The sequence below is a fragment of the Panthera leo genome, chromosome A1, assembly GCF_018350215.1.
Source record: "Panthera leo isolate Ple1 chromosome A1, P.leo_Ple1_pat1.1, whole genome shotgun sequence".
In the NCBI taxonomy this organism is placed as follows: domain Eukaryota; kingdom Metazoa; phylum Chordata; class Mammalia; order Carnivora; family Felidae; genus Panthera; species Panthera leo.
In genome coordinates this window covers 176,762,595-176,783,524 of record NC_056679.1, presented here as the reverse complement: position 1 = coordinate 176,783,524, position 20,930 = coordinate 176,762,595, and the positions used below count along the sequence as shown (strand labels likewise).

General features: G+C 49.4%; 1 protein-coding gene across 2 annotated transcripts in view; it reads right to left on the bottom strand.

Annotated features, from left to right (window-relative positions):
- The window catches only part of SH3PXD2B (SH3 and PX domains 2B), a 101,328-nt gene that overhangs the window by 15,400 nt on the left and 64,998 nt on the right, over positions 1 to 20,930 (bottom strand). For both annotated transcript variants that reach the window (XM_042946664.1, XM_042946674.1), the window contains exons 6-9: positions 17,556 to 17,581; positions 9,223 to 9,357; positions 5,012 to 5,116; positions 906 to 1,023 (exon numbers count right to left, since the gene is read on the bottom strand). In XM_042946664.1, the coding sequence (XP_042802598.1) occupies positions 906 to 1,023; positions 5,012 to 5,116; positions 9,223 to 9,357; positions 17,556 to 17,581 (384 nt within the window). The remainder of the gene's footprint in view (positions 1 to 905; positions 1,024 to 5,011; positions 5,117 to 9,222; positions 9,358 to 17,555; positions 17,582 to 20,930) is intronic.

Below are 20,930 nucleotides of genomic sequence, written 5' to 3'. Positions count from 1 at the left end.
TGTCACTGTCACTACTCCTGCTTCAAACCTCAGTTCTGTAGACCCCTCCCAGGAAGCCATCCTGCCCCCTGAGCTCAGGAGCTCCTCTTCTGTGCTCCAGAGTCCCCATGCATCACCACCCTGCCGGGGGACTGAGCCTGCCTGCTGTGCCTGCTGGTGTGAACCTCCGTGTCTTTCTCACTGTTGACTCCCCAACTCCCAGAAAAGGGCTTGGCCCAGTACAGATTCTTGGTGTGTGTTTGTTGAGTGAATGAATGAAATGCCACAGGCTGAACCCCGATGAATGGCCCTAATATCCTGCATCACATTGCTGTATAGACACCAGGTCCCAAGGACTTCTTTTTTTGCCCTGATGTCTTGTTGCCACTGCCTGCCTACTAAGGTAACCAAGGAGGGGTTCCCAGGACTAACACTGGGGAAGTGGCAGGCAGGCCAGGAGGAGTTGGTGCTCATAGGGTGCTGACTGCATCACATAGGCAAAAGAGCTGTGATAAAGAGTTCGAAAGCTGGCCTCCAGCTTATACTACTGAACTCTGAGATGAGGGCAATTTTTGGCTCTAGGATGAGCTGCGGTCCTGTGGTGTTATGCATCCTGTTGGTGTCAGAGCAGGGCTGGAGTGGGAAATCACCCGCACAGGGCAATGCAGCGTCTCCTTACGAGAAACACATGGGGGTGGAAACCAGTCTTGCTCAACAGGGTTACCGCTATCTGTGGTTTGGGGCATTTGGAGGTTTTGTCTATTGCGGATTTTTAGAGAAGGATCTGGATAGGGAGGGAGTCTAAACGGCATCGAGGAGAAGCATCCTTTTGTGGCTCAGGCCAAAACCTCATCCCATCCATCCGTAATCACTTACAGACCTCTGAGCAGCCAGAGACCATGTGACCACTCAGTTGCAGCAGGTACCTGATCTTCCACCAGCCTTCCAGGTTCTTCTGGATCACCTCCACCACAGCCCCTCGCTCTAGATTCATTTCATCCTGGTCTCGAGCTGTGTACGGGTAGATGACTGTGTACTTCTCCTCTGCAGGGACAAAGGGATGCTGGGTTAAGTCAAAGACAGTGAGAGTCCTGGGATGCTGACGGCCAAGGGCATGAGACGTGATACATGAGACGTCCTTGCCCACTGAAAGGAAGGATTTCCTCCAGAAGTTTCTGGGGACCCCCTAGGCCCTCATTTAGGCCTGGATGACCCTGTGCAAGCAGCAACAGGACACAGGTCAGGTCCCAATCCCTCTGAAATCCCTCAGGGTCATGCAGTCATCCTCATCTTCCTCAAGGTCAAAGCTGTGCTTCAAGGTTACTTTCCTTGACCTTGCTTTATGCAGTATTCCAACTCATGGCAACCTCATCCCCCTTACCCAGGTTTATTTTTTTCCTCATACCAGGAATTACCTTCTAACACACCATACAATTTACCTGGTGACTGTGTTTTGTGTCTGTGTTCTCTGCTAGAATACAAGCACCACGAAGGTAGGGATTTGTGTCTGTCTCAGTTACTCCTCTGTCTCTAGCACTGGGCACGGTACTGGCAATACTGTGTAACTATTCAGTAAATTAGTCAACGTTTAGTAAATGAATAGTTCCCAAAGGCCTGGTGGGAGCCACCTAGCTCATGCCAGAGGGGGTTAAGTCATCTGTGGCTCCTCCACAGTTCTTGCTGGTAGAGGGTTCAGGGGTAAGCTGGATTTGGCAACAGCTGGTTTTAGGCTGAAATCCCTACCAAGGAGGCTACAGCTAGCAATTTTCTTTCTTCCTTTAATTTTTAAAAGCAATTGTCATTACCTAGTGGGTAACTGATCTTCATTTTTCATTAATTATTTTCAAGCTGCTGGATCCAACCACACCTGAAGCTTCAATTTTATTTTTAATATTTTGTTTTTTAAATTGAGATATAATTGACATTTAACACTGTATTCGTTTTAAGCGTGTCACATAATAATTTTATGCACACACATGACCGCACGCGCGCACACACATGTGTGCGCAGTGAAATCACTGCCTGCTTCAACTTTCGTTAATGTGACTGGGGTGCCTTCCACCTCACTCTCAGTGGTGCCTCACTCTTTCCCCTCAAAGCCATGGGACTATTTCTCAGGCTCTGCTTGGAGGACTGCTCACTGTCACAAGCTGGCAGGGCCCTCTGGAGAACAAGAGAATAGCTCCCGTGCTCAACACTGTCAGCAGGGACTCCTGAGACAGAACAGATGAGTGTCCCCAGGGACCCTGAAGAGGACACGGAAGGGCTTTCCTATTTAGCTTACATTCCGGCCCCCAGGGAGTGACCGAGCCAGCTGTGGGCTGGTGTTGATGGCCAGCGTGTTGGGGCCAACTCTCTTCTCTTTGGGAAAACACCACAAGCTGTCTGTGGCCTGCCCAGCTGGTGTCGAGGGAGGTGGAAAACACAGAGGGAGTTTATTTATTTATTGATCTAGCCCACTGACCTGCTCTGTGGGGGCTGAGCTGACTCAAGTTGCAGATATCCTGCGTACAGCAGAGTCAGCTGCTCTCCTCACTCATGGTAGCTGCAGGGTGGGTGCGGGTGCCGTGAGGGGTGCAGAGGGTAATTCAAACCCGTAGATGCACAGAAGTTCTCTCTGGTTGGGTGGGAAGGGTTGCTGCTTCAGTCCTAGACTAAATGCAGTCAGTCCTACGGGCCCTGGACTTCTGGGGGCCCACCCCTCACCTGAATTACACAGGGAGATTCTCCGGCACCCGGAGGCGCTCTCTGGGCTCCATGAAACACTTAGTGATCCCGAACAAACCTTACGGTGGGAAACCTTGCAGACTGCATGGCAGGTGCCCGCTGACACTGCATGCTTAGCGTCCGTCTGCCCTTCCTCTGTCGCCACTACCAGCCTCCATCCACATGGTTTGGGTAAGGCTGACCTCACCACTGCCTTGGAGGGACGGGGAGGGTGCAGGACCCTGGCCTGGCCAAAGTGCTGTCTTCCCCTGGCCACTGTGATTGGTTCAGGGATAGCATGTGGGTCGGTCAGAACCAGTCCTAAGACTTGTGTTGAAGGAGAAGCACTTTCTTTGGTAGGTATCTCTGAAAGGTGCCTGGAATTGGTGTCATGAGAAAATGGTGTCGGCAAGGTAGACAGCAGAGCAGAGGGGAGGAGAGTTAAGTCCCAGGTCCCCATAATGTTTTCAAGCCCCTGGATCCAGCCGTGCTTGAAGCTAGTCCTTCCCCAGACTTTTCAGTGACGAGCTGATACATTTCCCTTTTGGCCTAGGACAGTTTGATGTGGGTTTCTTCCCCTTGTGATGTGTCTGCTAAAAGAAACAGGTCACTGGCTCAGCATTATAGAGGCCCCAGGCATTATTTTTCAACCTGGTAAACTTTAGAGCCCCAGGCCGAGAAATACTGCCCAAACCTACATACCAACACACGCAGAACAGGCAAGGTCACTGTTTCTCACATGCAACAGGCATGGGCAGTCCCCGAGCAGGAAGACGCATGCAGATGCAGGGACCCAGCTCCAAACACTGAACAGGGAAGAAAACCCCAAGGTAGGCACCTTGACGCCAGCTGATGGCATACAAGTCCCCCAGAGTCCGGCGGCGGCCCACAGGCCGGGGCAAAGACCAGTACCTCCATGAGACTGGACAGGCAGCATGTAGAGGTGAAGGGCAGAAGGCAGAGGTGAGAAGAAAGCACTCCCAGTGTCTGGAGGCAAAGGGGACGCTGAGTGCGCGTTCCCGTTTGGGAGGAATTATTTCTGAGCCTACGCCAAGCCCCAGGTATCTTAAAAGGACCAACTTCCTGAGTATTAACCTTGAACTCGGGTGCAGAGGCCACCAGTAGATATAATTCTATTCCTAGCGTGACTTATAAAGAGGCACTAAAAGAAGCCCTTGCGTCAAGGGAGAAGAAAAATGTGCAAACTTAGGAAAATGTGGTATCTCTCCACCTTTTAGCTGTGTGACCCCAAGCAAGTGTCTCTACCTTTCTGAGCCTGTCTCCTCATCTATCAGATGGGGTTAACAATCAGTCTCTTACAGCGGGGTGCCCACAATGGCAATCATCAACTGCCTAAGGGAGCTACAGCTCTCATGCAGAACACCACAACCCCTGAATCTGAGTGGATTCTTTGAGTTGGCCCAGCCCCTCAGAGCTTGGGGGCCCCACAAAACCACCAGTAAAACGACATACGTTTTCGATGAGGGGTGCTGGCTGTAATAAAACTAAATGCAAACCCACATACACATTTTTTATTAACCTTTCAGCACAGAATTATCCCCCTTCTTGTCACCCTCTTTTCTGATAAACACAAAAAGTGGTTTTGTGCTTTCCCCCAAACAGTCAGCTAAAAGCCCAAATAGTCACCCCTGGGTAAGGCATAGTTATTTAATAACTGTTCCTAGTTATTTATTGTCTCTGGTTCTTTGCCAAATGCTTTGCATGTGGAATCTCCTTTAATTAAGAAAAAAAATCTCACGGTACAGACATCATCATTTCCATTTTTAGAGGAGGAGGCTGAGGTGGAGAGAGGTTAAGGTGCTGGCCCGACTCAGCTAACTCACATTCAGGTCTGACTCTAAAACCCTTCGATTTATTAGCTAAGATGGACTCCTACTCTAGTCTCAGGAATGCTTCTAGTGGGGAAAACAGAGTCAGCTGGGCGTTAGCATTTTTGGCATTGCAGGAACCACCCTTCAGGACACCTGTAGGGTAAGTTCTCCAGGAAACGGAAGTGTGCGTGGAGAGGGTCAGTCCTAATGCTGACACCCAGACTGGTCGCTGAGAAAGCACATGTTGATAGATACTTTCAGATGTCTTGCGAATGAGCTGGAAGGAGCCCAGCATCTTGGCCATCAGAATGGTTCGAATGAGGAATAATGAGGTGCTGGGGTGATCAGGCTGGGGCCCTCCTGGGGGTCCCATGGAAGTGTTAGGTCCCCAGCTCTGGCCAGCCTCACCTGGGTTGGCTCCCAAAGGCCCCTAAGGGTGGGCTTGCTGTTAGTCCCAACCCCACGGCAATTGCAAGGCTCCAACTCCTTCCTACCTTCTTCAGGCTGTAGTGAAAACTCATCCTGCATACCATCCTGCCCTTCCAGGCAGGTTGCGGGGACCCAGCCTTGCTCTTCAGCCGTGCTGACAAACCACCAACCTGGAAAATGAGAGTGCAGACTGATGTTAGTTGGGTCAGATGTGAAGCTTGGGGGTCAGAGTATAATAATATGTTCAGCCACTATGAGTCCATGCTTAGGGTAAGGCAAAAAAGTTGCCATTTTATCATAGAACACAACTACCCATGTTAGCTGCCTGCTAACTGCTAAGAATAGCCTAAGAAGAAACCCACTTCTGGGGCGCCTGGGTGGTTAAGCATTGGGCTTCAGCTCAGGTCATGATCTCACAGTTTGTGAGTTTGAGCCCCATATCGGGCTCACTGCTGGCAGCACAGAGCCTGCTTTGGATCCTCTGTTCCCCTCCCTCTGTGCCTGCCCCCCCTTCTCTCTCTCTCTCTCTCTCTCACACACACACACACACACACACACACACTCTCTCTCTCTCAAAAATAAATAAACATTAAAAAAAAAAAAAAAAAAGAAGGGGCACCTGGGTGGCTGAGTTGGTTAAACGTCTGACTCTTGGTTTCGGCTCAGGTCATAAACTCATGGTTTTTTGAGTTTGAGCCCCACACTGGGCTCCACGCTGACAGTGTGGAGCCTGCTTGGGATTCTCTGTCTCCCTCTCTGTCTGCCCTTCCCCTGCTCACGCTGTCTTTGTCTCTCTCAAAATAAATAAATAAACTTAAAAAGAAAGAAAGAAAGAAAGAAAGAAAGAAAGAAAGAAAGAAAGAAAGAAAGAAAAAAAAAACCCACTTCTGAGCTGGGACAGGGGAGAGAAAGGTCGTCCTGAATGGTGAGAGTAAAGAATGTAGCTATCTTCACTAAGGTATGCAAGGCACTAACCCTTTTACTTACACTGTTTTATATAATCTTCAGATTATCATCCCCATTGCACAGATGAGGAAACTGAGGCTCCAAGAAGTCAGTACACTTTTCCAAGTTCACATGGCTCAGGGCAAAGCTGCTATGTGCACCCAGGGCTAAGAGATACTGAAGCCACTGCCCTGATGACTTATCTGAGACACTGAGTTTGCATTTGCTCGTGTCAATGTAAACCTGGCTGCAGTGTAACTGAGAGGCCTCTCACCCAGACTCAGGTCCTCCTCCTTTCGAGAAGGGCTTGTACCCTGTGGCAGGCAGAACAGTGACTGGCCAAAGATGTCTGTGTCCTAATCCTGGGAACCTGTGCCTATGTTAAGGAAATAAGGTTGCAGGTGGTGGGATCAAGGTTGCAAAGCAGCTGAACTACAAATAGGGGGTTATCTGGGGTTATCAGGGTGGGCCCCATGCATTACAGGGGAGGCAGAAGAAGAGTCAGGGAGGTGTGGCTCCGGAGGAAAGACGAGAGAGGCACAGTACTGCTGGCTCTGAGGACTGGGGAGGGACCATGAGCCAAGGGATGGTGTGGTCTCTAGAAATTGACTGGAAAAGGCAGAGAAGCAAATCCTATCCAGAACCTGCAGACAGGAACTCAGCCCTGCCAACGCCTTGATGTTAGCCCAGTGGGACCCAATTTGGACCTACAGAACTGTAAGATAAATAATTTATGTGGTTCGAGGCCACTAAGTTTGTGGTACTTCGTTGTAATGGCAACCGGAAATTAACACAGGGCCCAACAGGCTCTGCACAGTATAATGGAAAAACAGGATCTGCTCCCCAAGATCACATACCTCCAAGCCCTGGAGACCCCAAAAAAGAAGAGAAGGAAGGGGCAGCCTACTGAGTAGCCTTTCTGGTTTTACAGGGAGGCCTTTGCTTTTGACCTCCCTGACTTGGAAGTCACCTACTTTACTCGGCTGGACACTCCTTTTGCAATACAAGTTTTGGTGTGTGTGTGTGTGTGTGTGTGTGTGTGTGTGTGCGTGTGCGCGCGCGCGAGTGAATGGGGTGGATAAGTCTGTGGAAAACCAGAAATTAGAAGATACATCGTATGTCTTCCTAAGAACTCGTATCTGCCGGTATTTGTGTGGGGGTTCAGGAAACTCACTATATAACAACGACAGTAATGTGTGCCAGACCGTCGCAGTGCTTGACATCTGACTGGCGGGATCCTCACAACAGCCCTACGAGCTGCCTACTATTACTGCCCCATTCTACAGATGAGGAAGCCAAGGCTCAGAGAGAGGCAGTGACTTGACTAAGGTCACAAAGAAAGTGGCAGAGCCAGGATTCATTCCTAGGCTGTCCTAGCCTCACAGTCTCAGCTCTTAACTCTGCACCAATGCCTCATGCGTTGCTAGAGGGAGAGTAAATTGCCATGACCAGTTTGGAGGCAATTTGGCAGGATCTTAAAATTCAAAATATGTGTACCTACGGTCCAATAGTTCTATGTCTCATTGTCTAACCTAAAGAAACACTCACCAGTGTGCACAGATATTCTATTCATAGTAGAGAAAAATATGGCTTATGTAGATCAACAGTAGGCAGATGTTAAAGGAATAAAAGCTGAATGTTGACTAAAAAGTATGTTGCAGATCAAAATGATCAAAAGGTACAGAATGATAACACTGGGGTTAAACTATAAAGTTATATCAACACACACAAAATGTTGTGTGTGTGTGCGCATATGGTTATGTATCTATGTATGGGCACACATGTAGACATACAGTTCACACACATACACACATGCACAAAGACACGTATATACATATACGTATATGTACGTGTATACAGTTATCAAGAAGGATTTGGAGTGAACCGTTAGAGGGTCTATTTGGGGTTTTGAAAGGGACTAATGTTGAAGCTAGTGGAAAAAGCAGATTTTAACTTTATGGTTGTTCTAAGAAGAATGTGTCCAGTATTATTTGGCTGGTAAAATACAACTAAAAATAAATGTTGCCAGTTTTTTGGCCCCAGGAAGATTTCACTGTCTGCCTCCTTTTCCCTGCCGCCTTCTGGACACACCAGGCTTATCCTCAACACCCCATCCTGGCTTCTACTCTCCTCCCAGCCGCGGAGTCTTCCCGACTTCCCGCAAGCGGGCTGCCCAGAGGGGTGGGGGCTGCCTTCCTTCGTCCCTGCGAAGCACATATTCATTCCCAGGAATTAGAAAGTCACGTGCCCTTGGGGCCAGCTGGAATTGGTTTGGAATTCCAGCTCGGTAACCTGTCATGAGATCTGGGGTGAGCGACCACGTCACTTAGCGTCTTGTTTCTTTGGCTGTGATGCGGGGATGGTAGTTGCTATATTGAGTAATTAACGAGTTTGGTTGGCTAAAGCAGATCTCATGACTGTGGTAACATGATTCAGATGCTGCTGCAAACACAGCTTTCCCTCTGTTTGTTGGCCGTTTGTTGGTCCTTAACTGGCCAATGGGGTGTCACAAAGACGGGCCTGCCAATCATATTATTAGGCAAGGTCACATTTTAGCCACAACAAAGCGGGTGGGTTTATGCCACTTTTTCCTGGAGAGGAGCTGCTCACCCCCTACTCCTTGCCCTTTTCTTTCGATAGTGCTGATGGCTACTCTGTGGCTAAGGAAGGCAACCGGGAGGGAAACCCACATCCTTGAGTACCTTTTGTGTGCCAGGCACACTCTAGGCACTATCTCATTGGATCCTTATAATAGCTCTTTGAAGTAGCAGCGCTTTCTATTTTGCATATTTTGCATATGAGAGAATTGATGGTCTGAGAGGAGCAGCAAGCTGGACTGCTGTGAGATGCAGAGTTCAGGCTAAGTGTCGGATCATACCACATTCCGTCCCAGACCTGGCCAGTGTACATGACCAGTGGCCCCTGTGATGACAGGTGGGCCGAAGAGTCAGGTGGCGTGTCCATCCCACCAGAGCCCACAGCTGGCGGAGCCTTCGTGAAGACTCCCACGGTAATCAAAGGCAATGTTCCAGTGGAATGCTGGACTCCATGTCTCTAAGTGGCTTTGAAACCAGAAGACACGTTCACGAAATGTGACCCGCAGAATAAATCGGTAACGACGGACGCAACAGGATGCTGGCGAGTTGTGACCAAGGGGGATATCTGAGCCCCGTGATCAAACAGAGGCAGCTTTCTAAGAGGTTGTCAGCTGGATCTGTGGAAACGGCCCAGCTCAGATCAGCGATTGCTGTTTCTGTGTTTCTAAACATCTCCTGTCCTAGGGGCTCGGGGACAGTGTAGGGCGGGGAGGGAGATGGTTTAGTTCCCCTACCTGACTCGTTCTTCTCGATGATGTCCACCACCTGCCCCACGCTGAGGCTGATCTCCGAGCTCTCCTGCTTCTGGTAGTCTGCCACCACCACATACTGCTCCAGGACCATGGGGTCCACTGAGGTCAGGTCACCCCCTGTGGATACAAAACCCACATGCAGCCACTGCCCACACGTGAAGGAGCGAGAGCCAGGGGAGAAGGGTGGGTCAGGAGAACATTCCAAAGAGAGAAAGCAGCTATCATAGGACTTACCTTGAGGGTCACCTCATCCATTCATTCCTGCATAATTTGCTCGTGCAACCACCAAAATTTACCAAATACCTATTCTATGCAGATACTGTGCAAGGCTCTGGGGATTCAGAGTTGGTCAAGATATGGTACCTGCCTTGAAGAAGCAGACAGCCTGATGGGAAAGTGCATTCATGCATACCAATCCTTCCTTCCATCCATTTATCCGTCCATCCACCCGCCCATCCAAAATCACTCATCTCGTAATTCAGGAAGTCACCAGTGATGTTCCAGACCCTCTATTAGGTGCTGGGGGTACTAAAGTGAATGAAACAGACATGACTCCCAGTCTCGAGTAAGTTAACCTAGTTGGGGCACATAAACAAATATACATCATGACAAGTATACAGGATAATAGAAGTATTAATTTTTGATAGCTACATTGCTGGAAACAACCAGGAAGCTGGACCAAGACTGGGAAAGGGGATGCCACATTCAATGGGGTGGTGAACAAGACCTCCCTAAGACAGGGGCATGAACAGGAGACATGGGAGGATGGGGAAAGAACGGTGCAGGCACACTCTCGGATGGGAAAGGGCCCAGAGCCTTCTAGGAACTGGGAGGAGGGTAGGGGACTAAAGTCCAGTGAGTGAGGACAGCGGTCCCGTATGAAGACACAGAGGCAGGCAAGGGCCAGAGCAGGCAGATAAGAAGTTTGGATCTTTTTCACCCTCAAGTAGAAAGCCAGTAGAGGACTTGAAGAAAGGAATGGCAAGTACAGATTTACATCTTTAGAAAGATAATTCTGGCTGCCACACGGAGCCCGGAAAGAAAGCAGGAGACCAGACGGAGACCAGCTGTCAGGCAGGAGACGGCGGTGGCTTTGGACCGTGGCAGTGGCAGTGGGAGAGAAGGGTGTGGACAGGTGCGCCAGGAGAGGCAGTTTCCACAGGACACGGTGGATGGTGCCCTCTGGAGTTGTGTGGTCCTGGTTAAGCAGTAAATCACACCTGCCTAACAAAAGAAAAGATATTGCAGACTATGGCTGATGTAAAGGGAAATCTGCATTCAGAGACTCCAAAGAGAAGGGAATGGCCCTCTTAGAGCAGCAGACGGAATGCGGTGGGAGGGCAGCCTGACATTTCTGGCCACAGGGTCTTCGTTTTCTGCAAGTCCTGATTCACAGCATTTCCTCCTATTGTTTCCATAAACAACTGAAATAGCCAAGAAATCCCACCTCTCTGTGTCCAAGCACACCCGGTAACGGAGTGGTGTGTGAGCGCCAGGCCACCCTGAGCCCGTTTTGTGCATCTTTTCCCAGCTCTGTTGGGTGGCGCCTTGCCGGTAGCTTGAAATTGGCCACCGTGGGAGTATTTACACCATGGATATTGGCAAATGCTACAAAGCAGGGCTTTCGACCAGAAAGCTGGTTGTGAAGTATTCACCAGCACGCCAGTGCCCTCCAGCCTCCGGCATCCAGAAAGAGCACAAAAGCCCTTTGTCAGCACCATGCGCTCTGAATTTTTGATGTGGGAAGCCAGAATAGGGCATTGTAGCAGGGTGAAGCGTTACTGCCTCTTGGCTCTGTGACTGAGGCCAGTCCCTCTTCCCAGCTGAGGTTGATGGAGGGAAACAGGAGTGGGAGGGTCCCAGGGCCACCCTGGGTAGAGAAAGCACGGGAATAGAGAAAGAGCAGAGGAGAGAGAGGGAGATGTAGGCCGAAGGTTCAGGAGCAGGTCTGGAGGGAAGCAGCCCCACACGAATGCCCATCACATCACACGTAAACTGTATGGCTGCACACCATACATAAACTATGTCAACACAACCACCTGGAAGGTGGCTACTACCTTGTTTTACAGACACGAAAAGAGAGGCCCCGAGATATCAAGTGACTTCCCTCGGGTCCCACAGCTGGATGGTGACAAAGCCAGACTTGAATCAGGTCCACCTGGCTCAAAGGCTCCCAGTGTGGTGGGGTGTGGTGGGGGTAGGTGAGGAAAGAAAAGACGCTAGGGAAGGAAGTGTGGTCTGAGGCCCGCTTGCTTTCCTTCCCTGTGGGTTCCCATGAGCACCTGTGAGCACCCCCGGGGACCAGTAAGGCCAAGTTTTATTTCCTTGTGTCTCTCAGGGGTATCTTCTCTCCTCCAGCACCTCTCCTGAGGCTGGCCTGCAGGGCTGATTTCCTCATTGCCTTGAGCACAACAGTCCGCCCCAGCCAGCCCAGCTGGGCTTTCAGTCGCCTTCGAGCAAGCTGATTATTGCCCCTCCCGCTACCCCCACTAGATAATAAGCTCTGGACAGCAGAAGTCTTGACGGTGTCCTGAACCACCTGGCACTGGGCCCACAAAGATCCTACCACGTGAGTGAATGGAGGTAGATTCTGGCTTGCTGGAGGCTCCTGGCCATTGCGAGCTGGGGACAATTTCCCCAGGGAATGCAAGAGGTAGAGACTCCAGAGTCTAGAGTTTTTACCCCAGGATATAGCCTGCCTTGGGGATCACAATCCCAGGAATGCAGCTACTCTTCTGATTTGGCCCTCCGGTGGGCTGTATCCAGGCCAACTGTGTTTCTGTGTGCCTTAACTTGAGAGAAAGAACTGGAGAAGACAGGAGAAAAGTATCCACTTCACAGTCAGGTTGGAACTTGTGCCCACTGCTCAGGTGCCCAGGGTCTTCCAGGCAGGAGGTCAGGGGGCTGGTGGAGTCACAGTGCGGCTGTACTCATGCCTGGGGGTTCTCTGCTGCCACCTGGAGGCAGGTCGGGATTCTTTGTCACAGAGCCACAGGTTTGATGCGGGTGGACCTTTTTAGTGCTTCGTCACCTGACTTTACTCCTATCCTCTGCACCAGGGACTGAGTGAGGCTTCTTTGGGATGGTGGTGGTGGGTGGGGGGAGGGGGGAAACGACACTTATAACTGGTCTCTATCCTGCCCCTCTGGTCTGTCCTCCATATTGCAGAGTGCTTGCTTCAAAAATGCTACTCTGATCATGCCTCTCCTTGCTCAGCACCTGCTGTGGCTCCCCAATGCCCTCAGGTTCTCTACAATCTGGACTCTGCTGGCCTTTATGGTTGTGTCTTTTGGCTCCCTCATCCCAGGTGTACCTAGAAAACATCATAGGCTGTTTTCAGGATGCCTTTTCCTCTCCTCTGCATTCACATGGGAACCACCTATTCTTAGCCTCCTAACTCGTCTCTTGCCTCAGACTTGACTGCTACGATTTGCTCTGGACACAGCAGCTATAGTGATCCTTTCAAAAGATGTGTAAGATCATGTTCCCCAAAGGTCAAGACCCTACAATGGCTCTGCCTCACTCAGGAAAAGCCCAGTGGCCTATGGGGTCCTGCCTGATCTCTCTGACCATTTCTTTTCCACTCTCCCCAGTGTGGCATAGGAAATTGCATGGTTCAGCGTCCTGCTCAAGTGGTATCTCATCAACGGAACCTTCTCTTGACCACCCTGCACTGCCTCACCTAATTTTATTTTGCCATAGAGTTTAAAAAAAACAACAACACAGAGTCTGTGTAGTCATTAGTTTTCCTGTCTGTTTTCCCACTCTAGAACATAAGCCCCATGAGTGCAGGCTCTTGTTTAGTGTTGGACTCCCTGCCTAAAGGCTCACAGGCCCACGTGGTCTGCTTTGGTGCAAAGGGAATTTGGAAAGTTGTTCTATTTTTATAGGGTTGTAAAGGAGAAGGAGAGGAAGAGGAAAAATTATTATTATTGACAGAACCTGTATGTGGCCTGCAAACCCTAAAATATTTGCTTTCTGGCCCTTCAGAGAAAAAGTTTGCCAACATCTGGCCTAGAATGTGAAGGGCACCTACTAGGCTCAATGAACATCTGAAGGAAAAAAAAAAAGAATATTCTAAAACTCACCCTTGGCAGACTTCCTTCCTCAGAAAGAAATTAAAATGTCTTCCTTTGCCATACCTATGACATTTCATTTTCTTTATCCACCTATTCATTCTACCAGACTGTAAGAAGGCTTCCCACATCTTATTTACCTTTGCATTCCCTGGGGGCCTAGAGCACTGTCAGGTACACAGTAGGTGCTTAGTAAACATTTAATCAACAACTGCGTCTGTCCTGTTCACTCGCCACTTAGCACAGACACTCAACGGATATTTGTGGACAAATGATGAAGGGAAACTTCTAGAAACTCTTTGCTTTGCATGGCGCCAGGCCTCCTCCTGTGTTGAGAGTTACAGAAGGCACCTGTCCATCTTATGGGCAACCAAAGACTGTTCCTTCTTGCCTACAAGTAGGGATAGAGCTTCGATTAGGTCAGGGTCCAGTTAAGTATGGTTGCTCTTTCCAAAAAGTTAATTGTTGCCACCCAGTTTTAACAACTGATGGTGGTACACCTGTACCATATAGTTTTCAGGAATCTGATCAATGGAGTGATCTATTCATTTCTGCACCAACTCTCCCAACCATGCTGCCAAGGGGATTTGGGAGAACCAACAGCAGTGACAGAATCAGAAAATCATGGGACTCACTGCAAACAAGACACAAATCCAGGAAGTGAGGAGGTCAGGGAGCAAGGGTTAGGACTCTGGGCTGGCCATGAGCAGATCTGTTACTGGCACAGGGCTCAGGGCTGGCACTTCCTCCAAGACTTGCTCGGGGGCCACGTCTCTGTCTTACATCTCCTTCTTCTTCTTCTTCTATGACAGCAGCTTTTATACCGAAGTACCCTGCCATTAAGTGGTTCAGAAAAAAGTGCATGGGGCTGCCTTTCCAGCAGTTCTTTTGCCTTCGTTTTACCCAGAGCACTCAACTATGAAAACCTCACTGGTTTGACTACCAGAATTCTCACACTAGGCTTCAGGCCACACTAGGCTTCAGTCTTTAGGTGGACACCTACCGGTGGACAGTGATATTGCACCCAAGCTCTATAATGCATAGTAATAGCAATACCTCAAGTTGATGCAGGTAGCTAAGTACTAGGAGCTACAAGTTTGAAATCAAAGTGTTCCTAGGTAAGCAGTGTCATTCTTGTGGTCCAGCAGGAATAAGGGAAGGAAAAGGTCAGCATAAAGGAGGAGATTCGACAGCAGAAGGGTGATTTTGACATTGAGGAAGTGCTATAAAATATTCTCAAGAGGTACAGTGCCTAATCTACCACAGGATTTCCTAGTTGGAATGTTTTGATTCATGATGACATGTTTTGAATTTTATTAAAATTTTTTTTAATGTTTATTTATTTTTGAGAGAGAGAGTGAGCAGGGGAGGGGCAGAGAGAGAGGGAGACACAGAATCTGAAGCAGGCTCCAGGCTCTGAGCTGTCAGCACAGAGCCCAATGTCAGGATCAAACTCACGGACCGCAAGATCATGACCTGAGCCAAAGGTGGATGCTTAACCGACTGAGCCACCCAGGTGCCATGACATGTTTTGAATTTTATTTAAATTTTTTTTTTAATGTTTATTTATTTTTGAGACAGGGAGAGACAGAGCATGAACGGGGGAGGGTCAGAGAGAGAGGGAGACACAGAATCTGAAACAGGCTCCAGGCTCCGACGCGGGGCTCGAACTCACGAACCGCGAGATCATGACCTGAGCCTAAGTTGGACGCTTAACCGACTGAGCCACCCAGGCGCCCCATGTTTTGAATTTTAAAGATAACTGCCATGGACTGAATTCTGTCCCTCTAAAATTCATATACTGAAGCTTTAACTCCCATGGGATGGCATCTGGAGGTGGGGCCTTTGGGAGGTAATTAGGTTTCGATGAGGTCATGAGGGTGGGGCCCCTAGGATGGGGCTAGTGCCCTTACTAGAAGAGACACCAGAGGGCTTGCTCTTGCTCTCTCTCTGCCATGGGAGGACACAGAGAGAAGGCAGCAGCCTAGAAGCCAGGACAAGGGCTCTTGCCAGAACCTGATAATGCCGGCACCTTGATCTCAGACTTCCAGGCTCCATACTTGGAAAGAAATAAGCTTCTGTCATTTAAGCCACTCAGTCAATAGTTTTTTTTGTTATGGCAAAATATAGTGAGCAATGATAACATGGGATTTTCTTTCCAGAAATTGACCATACTGCCAATCTTACTGGAAGAGCCAGTAAATCAGAGTATACTTCAATAAGTAAAGGGTAGAAAAATCAAGAAGAAAGATGCTCCTTAAATAATCAGATGACCTCTTAAATTTTGGTGGGAGGATTTTTTTCTTGCAAGATGAGCAGAAGTTGAGACCACATTAGCCAAAGTCTGCTGGCAAATTCTGGAGACAGGTGAGCTTTCTCCAATTCAGAGTACCAGCACAGAAATCTCTGGGTTTGGGCTGTCGACCTTAAATCCCTTTCACACTCAATCAAGAAGGCCATTTCTAACACAGAGGAAGAGTTCAAAAGTCAGATAAAAAAATAAGGCTCATCTCCGCATGGGTCCTTAGTCTGAAAAGAAAAATGTTATTTTCCATCCAGCTGAACTATAAATAAATCCACCCCTCCATCATTGCAGGTGAATGATGTAATAGTCATCACCACAAATTAGAGCTTCTTCTCTCTTTTCCAGACCAGTCCCCTCATCAAGCCTGTTCCGACCGGACACTTTGGTTTTTGCAAACTAGAGCTGTCTCTTTCCTCTCTTCCTTCAGCCGTTCCCTCCAGGAAAGTCTCTGCACACTCAAAGCCAGAAACTCTTGTCATCAGCCCAAGAGTTCCTCTTCTCCTCTCTGTTCTTTTCTAAGAAACGTATCATTATCCTCAGAGCCCAAGGGCCACGCACAGCTTGAACAGGATGCCATGGCTCTGGCCAGTACTTATTAAACGCAAAGTGCAGCTCTAAACAGACTGGCTGGGGAAAGGCGGGCGTTCATTCCAGACACGAGACCTTGAGGCAGAGACCTAGCTCCTCTCTACTTTCCCTTGCAAGCACAGCTTGGGCCCTGTAAAGTTGACCACAGGCCCTGTACCCAGGGGGCAGTAAAGGGACCAGGGCTACTGAATTTGGAATTTCTACTGATGCTGGACAGGGACATCCATGTGCTTTGAATTAATGGCAGCAGTATAAAGACGGCAGCAAACATGTATCACTTAAAATGTGCCAGGCACTGGTCTGAGTGCTTTATACATATTACTATAAATCCTACAATAACCCTCCAAGATGGATTACTATTATTATCCCCCATTTTACAGATGAGGAAATGGAGGGCCACGAGAGGAGGCAGGCATCCTTTTTTACTTCTGGGATCTCTGCTTGGCCCTTCTCTCCCCACAGCATTATCAATGCCCTCAAACTTCCTGGAGTCCTAGATACATAAAAGAACTTGGAATTCTGGAAGCTCTGAGGACCATGCTGGCTCCAGGTGTGGTGGTATGGGTAGGGGACTCTGCAGATACGGGGAGGGGGGGGCAGATAATACTGGGTTTGCAGAAGAAAAGGTTGGACTATCGTGAGTCTAAAGTTATCAACCCCAGGCCTGAGATGACTCAATCATTCCTCTATGCATACCTAAATCCCCACCTTCTCTTTTCCCATCACTGCTCTAGGGAGTGGAAGGGGTGCTGGGAAGGAAAGGAACTGGTGCCCGGGAGAAGGGAGTGAGTGCCAGAGGTGGTGGAAAGAGTGGCTCTTATTGCCCAGCAATAACAGCAGCCCAGAGGCTGGGCCCAAACCTGTGCCTCCCGCCTGCGCACCTCCCCGCAGCCCTAACTGCCCCTTCGCTCTGTGGAAAGTTCCCGTTCACTCTTTAAGACCCAGTGTCCCTCCTTTTGTGACCCCTTCCAACACCTGAGAAGAATGCTCTTAGCTGTGAGTCACCACATTCCTCTGTCTACAGCAGAATAAAGGTATTTAACCCCCTACAGGTGGTCAGGAGATATCGGGCTCCCCTATTCCTCTGAGGCATTCTCAGGGAAAGACAGCAGGTCTTATCCACTCTAACTTTTTGACACAGGATGCAACAACCTCCAATACTTTTTTTGGAAAACAGGCTGGGGTGTCAACCAATCAATCAAGCATCAACCCATCCATCCACCCATCCACCCACCCAGTCCCATGCTGTATCCCTCAGGCAGTGCCCAGGGACTGGCAATCATCGGTGCAGAGTAGGGGTATGCTCACCATTGAACGAACAGGAGAAAATGGAAAAATATTCTTACCAGATTTCTTTTTCCCAACATGCTCCCTGCACAGGAAAGAAATGGGTGGGAGAGGATAACAAGTCAGTACTGTTACATAGCGACACGAGTTATTCCATTAGGAAACAGAGATTCTCCATTCCACATCATCTCCAGTGAATGAAGAAAAGCCAAGTCAGCCCCAGGGACCCAGACTCTTCAAAGAAGAAAGAACTCCTTTTCATTTACTCCTTTTGCCTGATAAGTGCTCCGGTGCCCTGGGGACTAGCATCTCCACTCTATTTGTAGAGTAGGGGGCCCTGGGGAGGAGCCGCTGTGGGGGCATGCAGTATAAAAGCAAGAGTAGGCCCCCATGTTGCACTGAGCCTGATGCCCACCTCGTCAGGCACAGCAGAGGCCCTGTCCCACCTCCTGGGGGTGCCCTGAGCCATATACATGAAGCAGAAAGCTCTTGGCAGTTAAGTGGTGAGGGGAACACACTATAACACTGGGTAGGAGTCTCAATAGCAGCGAAGAAAACACATCTCCCTCGTGGTGACAGAGAGAACACTACCGTGGGCTAGAATTCACACCGAACAGTGAGTAATGTATTTGTCAACCCTTGTATTTGTCAACCACATCAGAATGTGTACACATCGCTGCATCACAAGTACAGTATGACAAATCAGGGTTTACACATACTTTTTAAGTAAATTATCCCAGTAGTAAAAAGGTTTCCAATGCTATAAAGAGAAAAGGGAGGTGACAGGGTGGTTGGGTTGGGACAGATGTTGTGGTGGCAATAACATTAGCCAAATGTTATTACCATATGCCAGTACCCTGCTAGATACTGTTTAGTTCATTCACTTAACACTCAGAACAGCCCTTGGGAATAAGTACTCTTTTAATGCCTATTTTATAGATGAGGAAAATGAGGCCCAGAGAGGTTAGGTAACTTGCCTAAGGCAACACAGCTAGTAAGTAGCAAGCGGAAGCCAGCTCTACCTACGTAATTTTTGTTTTATGTTTATTTATTTTTGAGAGAGAGAGAGAGAACGCAAGCAAGCAGGCGAGGGGCCGAGAGAGAGGTGGACAGAGGATCGGAAGCAGGCTCCGCGCTGAGAACAGAGAGCCTGACACGGGGCTTGAACTCACTAACCATGAGATCACGACCTGAGCCGAAGTCAGGCACTTAACCAACCAAGCCACCCAGGCGCCCCAGATTTACCTAATTTTTAAAAATTGAGCTATCATTCACACATCATAAAATTCATTCTTTTAAAGTGTAGAGTCCACTGGTTTTTGGCATCTTCGCAAGGTTGTGCAATCATCACCCTAATGCCAAAAAAATATTCATCATTCCACAGGGAAGCCCTGTACCTATAATGGTCACTTGCTATCCCCACCCCTCCGAGTAGCTGGCAAACACTAATTTGCTTGCTGCCTTTAAAGACTGGTCTATTCTGGACGTTTCATATGAATGGGATCATACAGCAAGAGGCTTTTTGTGATGGCCTTCTTTTGGGTGGAATGTTTCCAAGGGCCATCCATGTTGTACCATGTGTCAGTATTTCATACCATCTGATGGCTGAATGCTATTCCCTCATGTGGGTAAAACCACACTTTGCCGATCTGTTCATCAGCTGATGGGCATTTGGGTTGTTTCCGCTTTTTGTCCATTATGAATATGCATCTATCAACATCTGAGCTGAGGTCAGATGCTTAACTGACTGAGCCACCCAGGTGCCCAAATTTAGTCTCATTTTACAGTCTGGCCTTTTAACCACCGTGTAATGATGCTTTCACCGTTATCTTGGAAGGGGGTGAGGGGCTTAGACAATCCCCTGAGCCTGGGGCCACATTCCTGTGCAGCTGGGAGGAGTGGCAGGCCCCAGTGCTGGGCTGCGCAGGTCAATCGTGATGTCCCCTGGCCAGGCACTACCTCAGTGGGGCTAAAATTCATCACCCGTGCAGGGGGGGTTGGGGGTGGTGGTGGTGAGAGCTACGGAGGAATAATGTAGCTCAGGCTTCCTGGCACTTGCTGTGGAGACACTGCTGGTCAGAGCGCTGTATCTGGACTGCCCCAGTGAACCCTCATGACAATCCTTGAGGGTTACTCCATTTCACAGACGGAGACATGGAGGCCCAGGGAGGCGAAGCAACTCAGCCAACATCAGAACCCAGGAGACCTGGCTGGGGCCCACTCTCCTGCCCGAACCCTGGCCTGGCCAGGGGCAAGGGTGCTGCAGCTGGGGCAGGGGGCTGGGGGCAGGAGGGGGCTCTTGGTTTCCAGCAACAGCAGCATGTGTGGGCTCATGTAGGCACATTACCTCTCTGTGTGACATGCTTGGCACAGTCCCAAGTTTTCCCATGCACAGAAGCAAAACCTTCCTTTAACAGCACCATTTGGAATCCATCTTCTGTCTGCCTCAAGACTGCTGAGAACGACCCCCAGTCTCCACCTTCAGCCCTGACTCGGGAACGAGCTTCAGGAGGCTGACCAAGGGACCAGCTGCTTTGCTGCTGTTCATTCCTCCCTAAGCCAACAACCAAGGCCCACCAGGGACTGCCTGAGGGGCCCCAGAGCCATCCCCTGGGCCCTCAGCAACCCTCCTACCTTCCTACCCTCTTCCTTTCCCCTTCAAAGCCTGCTTTAAAGACAGGAAGACGTCACCAGGTAAGTACCTGCCGCGTGCCAGACTCTCCTTTATCGGCAGGGTGGTGTTCAAGCCTCACAACCACGATGCGATCAAGGTTAGCCAAGCCCACCTTGCTGATGAAACAGAAGCTCAAGGAAGTCAAGACACTTGTTCAAGGGGACAAGCAGGAAAAGGAAACAGAAATTGGGAACTTTTCCTTCTTTCCAGGAAGCCTCTTGGAACTAGATGCATATCCTCCAGCAGGATGCTGGTAAGCTGTGCTTTCTTTGGTACAGTCCAGGCGATGTTTTGTATTTTTAGTGGATGTTCTATTGGTGTGCATGTGTGTGTGTGCACGTGCTCTCTCTCGCTCTCTCTCTCTCTCTCTCTCTGGTCAAAGAGCCTGGCTGGCACTTCTCAGCCCTTCCTGACAGGTGCTGTCTCTTGCTCCTAGGACCCCATGACGGCCCTGCACCTGTAGGCTGGTCTCCCCTCCCCTCATGGCGACTGCAGACACACATGGTGGTCTCCCCCACAATAAAGTTGTCAAAAAGCACTATGTGTATATCACCGTCTCACTGGCGGGGCATCTGGTGCCATCAACTCCTGGTATGTGAAAGCTAGAAGGCAGGTGGGGAAATTCTTTGCCGCATGCCCCAAGCAGTGGGGACTATCGGCTGTGCACGGACAGGCGCCAGGAAGCGTCGTCTGTCTGCTGTAGGGGCTGTGGTGAACATTTTGGATAGCACTGGACCCTGGACGACCAAGATCAAATCCC